We start from the raw sequence: 9,404 nt of genomic DNA, 5'->3' as shown, positions 1-9,404 counted from the left end.
CATCATTTCAGAGGACCGGAACTCCCCGCCTGGTTATTACCAGCTGTGAGTCGCACATGCGCAATCGGGTCCACCATCTTGGACAAACTAGTTACTATAGGTTGGATAGATTTCATTCATTTAAGTAGTTGGATGTGAATCTGCACAAAGTATAGAAGCAATACAAGTTCCGTATGTACTACCAGAGCAGTAGTAATACACTATCTGAGGGCCGTTTTCCGCTATAGCTTTTTCTTTTTTTTATCCAGGAAGAGGAGGAGCAGATGAGAGGAGGGATCACGTGCATTTCTCAAGAAACGAAACCTCACGTCACGCCTATACGGAAACAATCTGCTGCTTTCTAAACAAGTCTCCAGTCCACTTACACCTCTTCAGGTAAAGTTCAGCTGCTCTGATTCCTTTTATGATCTTATTGAATTATACCAAGAGATTTCCTGTAACATAGGTTGGCTCCTTGAAAATAGATACAAGCCTGTATACCAGCAATGTGTTCGTTTATAGCTATAGTCATATTGTAAAATATATATGAGCTGTTTTGTTTTGCCACTGGGTATTTAGGACTATATCTATACACCTTTTTCTCTTTCTATGGAAAAGATTGCATCGTCATTAGGTTTCAATTTAGTTTAAGTGCGTCAGATTAAACGCAGTCTAGTCGCACATTTCTTCAGGTGCACGTCTTAAAGCAATGTTTTCGTCTGTTCCTGGTCATTCCTTGGCACCAAGGGAGCGGTTTTGCGCTAATGTCAGAGTGGAGGCGCATTTGAGCCTCTGAATTAGGCTATGAAACCTGATTCAATTGGGTTATTTCTAAGCAGGTGGCACTGACAGGCTCCGTGGCTTCACTTGGCATAGGTGCACGTGCACACAGAAACACTTCTCCAAAATCACAAAACAGTTTTCATTTATATTAATTTCTGCCCCTTTCAGTTTGACGCATTTTTTTTTTCATCTACTGCAGTATGACATGAGCATCAAAATAAAGTGTCCCACTGCGTTCAAAGGGGAGGAGAGGACCAAGACTCGACCTTCTGATTCTGTATTCCTTGCAATAATAGCGTATTTGGTCTCTCCTCCACTTGAAGTTGTAGGTCGCACCCACATGAGCCATGCTCCAGGAGTGCCTGCACCCTATTTCACGAAAATAGGGCACCAGTTGTCTTCAGCAATTTCAGTTGGTGATTTTCTATTAGAAAATTCTCAATCTGACTGTTTATCAATGCAAAATGGTGAGCCTGCACAAATTAACTCCTTGATTCCGACACCATGATTAGTGTAGCTGTTTCGTGTACTTAAAATGCTCTGCTGTGACCACAAAAATCAATTTGTCATTTGCACTTTTCCAAGGACAAACACAGTGGTATTTAGTGCAACTTGACCAAAACCAACAACTCTCACCACTGCACAACCAGATGTCTCCCCCATGCTTTGACTTGCATATTGTGTTAGATGCTATAATGGCTAAATGAGGCAGTTGTCTACTTGATCTACTTGATTTAAACAATTTGGGGGTTTAAGGTTGAAAATCCTAATCCTAATCATCAAATCCTCTTATTTTCTCTCACCTAGACATGGCCTCAGCCAACAGCCTTCTGTATGAAGAACAGCTTCTGTGTTCAATCTGTCTGCAAGCATTCAATGAGCCTGTCTCTACTCCATGCGGACACAACTACTGCAAGTCTTGTATCACAGAGTACTGGTCCACCACTAACCAGATACAGTGTCCGCTCTGTAAGAAGAAGTTCCGCAAAAGACCACAGCTTCAGGTCAACACAGAGTTCAGAGATATGGTGGAGCATTTCAACAACATGAGGGTGAGTGGTGCAGAGGAGATCCTTGCCAAACAAGGGGAAGTGCCCTGTGATGTCTGCCTTGGGCTAAAGCTCAAGGCCCAGAAGACATGCCTGGTGTGTTTGGCCTCATACTGCCAGTCTCACCTGGAGCCTCATCAGAGAGTCCCAGCCCTTAAGAAGCACAAGCTGATCGACCCTGTGTCAAACATGGAGGACAAGATTTGCAAGAAACATGACAAGATGTTTGAGCTCTTCTGTCGCTCGGACGAGATGTGTGTTTGTTTCATGTGCTTGAAGGATGACCATGTAATGCATGAAACTGTCCCATTAGAACACATTTTCAAAGAGAGGAAAACGTGGCTTACAACAGCGATATCAGAAATAAAAACAATGGAAATCACTAAATCCACGAGTTATAAGGGAATCCAAAACTCACTTGAACAGAGAAAGAAAGAGTCAGAGAAAGATATAGCAGAGATTTTGGAGGTATTCACTGCTCTGGTGGCCTCCCTTCAAAGAAGGCAGACTGAGCTGATTGATTTGATCCAGGAGAAGCATAAAGCAGCAGAGAAGATGGCTAAAGACCACATGGCAAAGCTTGACCAAGAAGTCACTGAGCTGAAGAGGAGAAGGTCTGAGATGGAGCAGCTTTTGCAAACAGAGGACCACCTCCACCTACTGCAGACCTGGGCCTCCAGCCAGCATCTACACAACCCTCTGTCAGATTCCACTAGTCCATTTACACATGACACCTCTGACATCAGTCATCAGGGCTATGTGGGGATGGTGAAAGATGCAGTGGCTGAGATGGAAGATGAGATGGAGACACTTATTCAAGAAGTCAAGTTGTATGACACAGCTGGAAAACAGATGACAGATGAGTTAATTGAAGAAGTGTGTAGTCCGCCTCCAGACAGATTGATGATGATCCAGCTACATGATGCAGTAGATGTGACCCTGGATGCCTACACAGCCCATTCAAAACTTACAGTGTCTAAGGATGGGAAAGAACTGAGATTAAATGAAGGCAAACTGTTGTTACCATCTTTATTTGCAAGGAGATTTGCAATTCAACCCTTTGTCCTTGGGAAAGATGGCTTTTCCTCAGGCAGGTTCTACTATGAGGTTCAGGTCAGTCAAAGTACCAGATGGGTCTTAGGAGTTGTCAAAGAATCCATTAACAAGCAGGACTATCTGTTTCTATGCCCTGAGAATGGATGCTGGACAATTTCTGGAGCATCAGGTCAATTTGGCCGGCAATTTTCCCCCAACACTGCAAGTGTTAATTGCCCCCACTACCTGAGCCACTCCCAGACAGTTGGTGTGTTTGTCGATTATGAGGTGGGAGAGGTCTCCTTCTATGATGTCGACACCAGGACTCCGATCTTGTCCTTCACAGGTTGTACCTTCACTGAGCCTGCACCACCACTGACGGCTCTCCTACATACATTTACTGGCACTTCCTCAAGGAGCAGACCGAAGCTCTACCCTTTTTTTGGTATGTTTGGGGATTATGATGATTCACTTACAATCAATCCATTAGGCCACGCAGTTTGAGGTGCCACATACACCAAGGAAAATTATGAGTAACTTCTATCATTCATTCAGTCATTTTAAAGTTCTCATTCATATATCAGTATTGTTTGTGGTCCACCAATCTGAAGATCAGTAGTAGAGTACAGTCCATTTACCATTTACATATCTCTTCTTTGTTGCAACCTTCAGCATTTTTTGGGCAAAGCAATTCAAGTAGTTGACCAGCAGGTGGCACCATTGTTTCACCAATGTTTAGGTCTGTCTCTGAGAGAGGCTCGGGGGGAAGGAACAGAGAGTGGATGATGGTATCATCATGGGAACACAACTTAATCTCATTGCCACTTTAAACAATGCTTTTACTGTATATGTGCATATAACGTGTCTAAAAATAATTTAAATTATGAGATGGTACTCTGAATATTATGTTTTGATCTCATCATGTGAAAACTACTGACTCGAGTTTCCACAGTTCATTCTTTTTTAAATGGCCAAGCTTGGTTTTTAAATGCTAAATCTGGTCTGCTTGGGCTTTAGGCCTGCCAAAATATCTGCTAAATGAGTTGTATGAGATTTATTTTGCAGCAGTTTCTTTGTTTTTTTTCTGTTTCTTCAGATTACATGAACTGTAACTCTTTTTCAATAAAGCACTATTTCCTGCTTATTCAATTCACACATCAACTGCATTGGAAAAGTGCAAAAGTGAAGTTGTTTTCTACACATCTTTACACTGAGACATAATGATTCTACTTCAACTGTACTGTAACCTACCTTTTATTTTATTTTTTTCTTTATTATTTATTATATAAAGGTATATTGCAGGAAAATATATCCCTATAACAATGCATGATTGAACACAGGCTGCACATAATTGATTATGGGAAAAACGCTAAATTTCTTTACAGCAATAAAATACATAAAAGTGACTAATATACACAGTGAATGTTTGTAGGGAGCACTGGTCCAGCACTTCTGGTGTGTTTCTCTCAAGGGAACTTTAGCCAGCAGGCTATTTATACCTCAGCTGTCTGACTGACTGGCGCCCTGGGAACTGGAAGTGTGTGTGTGTGTGTGTGTGTGTGTGTGTGTGTGTGTGTGTGTGTGTGTGTGTGTGTGTGTGTGTGTGTGTGTGTGTGTGTGTGTGTGTGTGTGTGTGTGTGTGTGTGTGTGTGTGTGTGTGTGTGTGTGTGTGTGTGTGTGTGTGTGTGTGTGTGTGTGTGTGTGGTCAGTGCCTTGCTGGAAGAATTTTTTTAGGATGATGTGTAATTATCTGTGAGACATAAAGAGACCTGGGTGATCACAGTGAGTAGCTCTGAAACCTACCATATACTGTGCTGATGTTGGTCATTCAGTCTTCTAATACAGACAAAGAAGACAATTGGATGACCTTGATAACCTTGACACCACTATGTGATGAAATCAATAAAATATCATGGTTTTATGTAGTTATTGTTTTCCACTCTAATATTTTGGATTGGATCCCAGCTCAAACCTGCAGATGTATTTGAGAAATTTGTTTTCATTACTAAGATAAACAAACATGACTTGCCTTGACATGCATTAAAGACAAACAGTGAGTTTCCATCATTTTTGTCAAACTACAAAAAATATGGTAGATTGGAGGGTTTTAACTCTTAAACAATACATTCTGGGAAGTTTGCTAATGCCCAATCATTTGCACATGGTTTTATTATTGTGGAAAATGGATAAAATGTTAAAAAGTTCAAATTCCACACATCTTCAGTTCATTCATATGTTATGATTTCATTATTATTATTGGCTGTTTAGTGAAAACAGTCACTGTAATACTACACAAGTTCCACAAAAGCATTTCAAATCTCAGGAATTAAATAAAAAAATGTATTTAGAGGAAAAATGATGAATAACACTGAGCCATGGTTGCACCCAGTCATTACAATCCTGCAGGACACTTGACTTCACACCAGATGGAGCCAAAGACTGTGATGGTAGATAATCTCCTATATAGAGTATTTGCTGTATGTTTTAATGGAGACAGTTACATGTGGAACATAACGAACATGATTCAAAGACATGACAGTTTCTATTAGGTCTACAACTAAAGATTATTTTCATTATTAATCGTTTGGTCTAAAAAATATCAGAAAACAGTGAAAAATGTCAATCACTCTTTCCCAAAGCCAATGATGCATCCTAAACTGTCTTATTTTGTCTTGTCCACAACTCAAATATATTAATTAAAATACCACAGAGGTCAAAGAAACAGAAATATTCAAATTTAAGGAGTTGAAACTTGGGAAGTTTAGCATTTTTTCTGTATAAAATTATTTAAAACGATGAATTAATTAGCAAATCGTTGCAGATTCATTTTCTGTTGATGGACAAATTGACTAATTGTTGCAGCACTAATCCCTACATACATAAACCTTACCTAAAAGCAAAGGGGGAAAAAAGAAGGAGAAAAAAAGTCCTTTACATCTGATGTGTTTCGTGGTATTTTTTTTAATTTTTGGTGAGGGGCCAGTTACTAAACAGAGAAGAATTATTTTTCTCTCCATGTCACCAAAACATCGCTAATGTATAAAAATTATATTAAACATGAATCAGGCTTTGCTCTACAATTTCAGTGCGACTTTGAATAAATATGGATTATTATGGGGATGGGGGCGGGGGGGAATGATACGTCTCGGGGGCGCGCGCACTACACCGTCGTGACGTCACTGGAGCGCCCGAGCCGTGGGGAAGCCACCAGTGGTAGAGCTGGCAAAGACGGAAAAGAGGGAAAGATAGACAGCAGAGATAGAGAGGAGAGAGAGAGAGGCCGATACAGACGAAAAAGGAGAGTGTTTCACCTCGGCTGACCGTCTCTTACGTGACGAAGCGTCCACTGGAGGTTGGACAGCGGCGGAATATCTGAAGAGGATATTTGACTAGCCCCCTTTATTTGCTCTTCTTTACACGGAGCGTATTTCACAACCGAGGGGGCAACAAGGCTGCTGCTGCTTGAAGTGAACCCAGCCGCAGTGAGTATTGAGGAACTTAGCTGGCAGTCTGAGCGTGTGCGTGTACACATGCATGTTTCATTACATAGGCTACGTGTGAGTGTGTGTGTGTATATGTGTATGTGTGTGTGTGTGTCTGTGTTTTGTGTGCGGCTCGTTGCAGCCCGGGAACATCAGCAATAACATAATTAAAATTTGATGCCTACTTTGAGGTACAGCAGCAGTTTCAGGTCAGCTGTGTTAGACCTACATTAGAGCAATAGTCGCTGTTTTGTCCAGACTGTCATTATGATTTGGGTTTTTTGTTGTTGGTTTTTTTTGTGCAAACGACATTACGACAATGCAAGCTCATTCAGCAGCGTTTCCTACGGTTTTGTCCAATAAACCAATATAGCAGTACAGCCCGAGGCTTTCCCGGGAATAGCAGGCTAATAACGACTATGTGTCGTCTCTGTACCTCTAAATGCGATTATCAATCTGTTCACTGTGTTGCAGGCGGCAGATGAAGTGCTGCTGACAGCCTTGTGTATTCTCACAGCCACATAATTGCCATCATATTCCTATAATATTCTTTTACAGCGCCAATTGAATGACCTTATCGTACTTTATGATAGGTTTATCTCCTGTGGCATTGCTTTAAAATGCCTTTAGGGACTTGAAGTGTGCCTTTGGTAGTTAAGTTTAGTTGTCATTTGCCATAATAGAGAGTTTTTTAGTTGTGTTCATAAAGTTATCTCTGTTCTGAACTTTTTCCAACACCCTTTTTTTTTTCTAAAATGATGATTGAAATGATGCTAAATCTGCACAGGACTGTCAACAGCCACGTCTTTCCCAGCTGTCAGACAACAAGCAAAGCCACTCAGTCTAGAGAAAGAAATGACATGGTGTGTTTTGCAGTGGTCATAGGGAGAGAGGGGAAGGGTGGTGGGGGGGTGGGACGCCCTGATTTCCTCCGTGTTCCGCCCACAGCTCCATGTCTTTGCACCGCCCCTCCTCCGGGAACACAAAGTCAGAGCCGCTTCCTTCCACCAACTACTGTAAACACTGGACATGTTTAAATGTCCCTGCACACTGACTCTCCTGTGCACTCATAGATCTTCTACTGTTTAAGAATTTATTTTCATATTTTAAACTCAGCATGGCCTGTTTCTGTATATCTTTCTGAACTTTTGATCCCCATTGAACCTTCCTGCACTCCCCTTTCTCCAGGCTCAACATCAAAGGTAAAAACTTTTGCCTGAAGGGCTCGAGACTGTGGAGCAACACGCGGTACTTTAGCCTGACAAACACAGTAGCTCGTTTAAATCACTTCCCAGAACTCACTTTTATCATAGCATCTGATCTTCTGCGCCTTGTTTGTTATTTATTTATACAAGTAGGTTTATCACTTTGCCAGGGGCAGGTTTTATTTCTATCACCTCATTGTGATGGTAACTGTTTCGAGATAGATTAATAGATTTTTTTTTCAGGGGGATGTGGAGGTCACCTTCTCATCTCATTTCATCCTTATTTAACCTGGCTAGCTGACTGCACGAGCACATTCCTCTTTACAGGACCAGCCTGGGGGAGTCACACTCTCACTTCTATTAACTACTACACACTCCTGATTTAGTTTTGTGCTTCCTTGCCTTTGTGTTAATTGCAAGCGGGGAGTTCCGGTCCTCTGAAATGAAGCCAACGAAGAAGTAACTTAAAACTGCATTCTATCAAAAGGCCACCAGGGGGCGACCGTTTTGGTGTCTAAAGGACTTCCGTCTCTATACAAGTCAATGGAGAATTCACCAACTTCTCACTTGATTTCTTACCTCAGTAAACGTTTTCAAAATGTGTTTATGGTCTCAATCGCTAGTTTAAAGCCTTCTTCAATGCAGTATGATGTTCATTTGTGAAATTTTGGCCTCCCTGATTTTATATGTGACGATAAAGCAGGGTATGCATTAGGGCGAGGCTACGTCGTGATTGACAGGTTGATTGGTTCACAGGTTCAGGAGGGCGCCTCATGCTCCTCCTGATGCCCATATAAGTAGAATCCGTGTTTTTCTTTTACCCGGCATGCACCGGAAATTTTCAAGATGGCGCTGCCCAGATCCGAAACTATTAGCTTCCAAGCAGCAGTCCACAAACCAATGGGTGACGTCACGGATGTTACGTCCATTTTATATACAGTCTATGGTTGATTGTCAAGTCTCAACTCTACATTTTCTATGATTGTTATGTACGCAGCATCTAAGATTAGATAAGCGTGCGGTGTGTGTCTGCAGGTGGATGACATTGGTGTACTGTTTGTGCATCAACATGGATTGTGTGCGCAGGTTTTTGTCTGTGTGGTTGTGCGTTAACTGCTGATTGCATGTGCATTTTGTTTGCCCAGCCTGCATCTCCGATTAATTTCCTGAGGCACACAATAGACTGGAGCTGATGCTATCGGTCTCTTATCGGTGTTGTGCTTTCCAGTGTCTGAGCCATGCCATATTATATGTCTTATCACTGATTGGACCAGTGGCACAGAGTGAAGTTACAAGTAGCACAGTCACTCTGTATCTTGCTCAGACATCTTCTGCCTAACACATTATTCACTGTCACAGCCTGCTAATATATATATATAATTTTCCCCAAGTGTAATTGGTCTGCTCAGTTAATTGAAAGCACTCCAGTGCAGTGTGGGCTATTCCAATATCCGGTGAACAGGATTAGTTCATTTTTCTACTTCAGGGAAAGGTGCTGCATGTGTTCTGAGAAAGGCCAAACTAACTGAACCACAAATCAAGTTTTACACGTGAGAAATTGAGCTTTTTTTATCACATGATTTCTGGAAATAAATCCTGCAGAACTTGTTTTTACATTATGTTGCAATTCAGTTAAAAATGCATAAATCAGTTGATAACCGGTTTAATGATTTGTCATCAATATCATGCCCTGACATGGAGACAATACCTTGTGTCTGCATGTGGAAGCAAGCCAAACCACTAATGATATATGACTTCAATCCAAATGGTAGCATTAGATAAGTTATGAGTTGTGAGAAATGGTTGTGTGAGTGATCTGAACAACACATGAGCAACCTACAGCCAATATCCAATATGCAAAAGGGAGCAAT

At 41.4% G+C, this 9,404-nt stretch overlaps 2 protein-coding genes across 3 annotated transcripts in view; both read left to right on the top strand.

The window, feature by feature from the left end:
- The first annotated feature begins 310 nt into the window (after positions 1-310).
- LOC134004742 (E3 ubiquitin-protein ligase TRIM39-like) lies at positions 311-4,738 on the top strand. Its single transcript, XM_062444119.1, has 2 exons — positions 311-375; positions 1,570-4,738. Exon 2 carries the CDS (start codon positions 1,572-1,574, stop codon positions 3,348-3,350), a length of 1,779 nt encoding a protein of 592 aa, XP_062300103.1. The 5' UTR covers positions 311-375; positions 1,570-1,571; the 3' UTR covers positions 3,351-4,738.
- A 1,302-nt stretch (positions 4,739-6,040) lies between these two features.
- The window catches only part of LOC134004736 (ELKS/Rab6-interacting/CAST family member 1-like), a 150,521-nt gene continuing 147,157 nt past the window's right edge, over positions 6,041-9,404 (top strand). For both annotated transcript variants that reach the window (XM_062444113.1, XM_062444112.1), the window contains exon 1: positions 6,041-6,328. The gene's annotated coding sequence lies outside the window, so the exon portion shown is untranslated. The remainder of the gene's footprint in view (positions 6,329-9,404) is intronic.

The sequence above is a fragment of the Scomber scombrus genome, chromosome 22 (genome assembly GCF_963691925.1).
Source record: "Scomber scombrus chromosome 22, fScoSco1.1, whole genome shotgun sequence".
Classification (NCBI taxonomy): domain Eukaryota; kingdom Metazoa; phylum Chordata; class Actinopteri; order Scombriformes; family Scombridae; genus Scomber; species Scomber scombrus.
The sequence above is the reverse complement of the archived record's forward strand: the minus strand, read 5'-3'. Positions and strand labels throughout refer to the sequence as shown.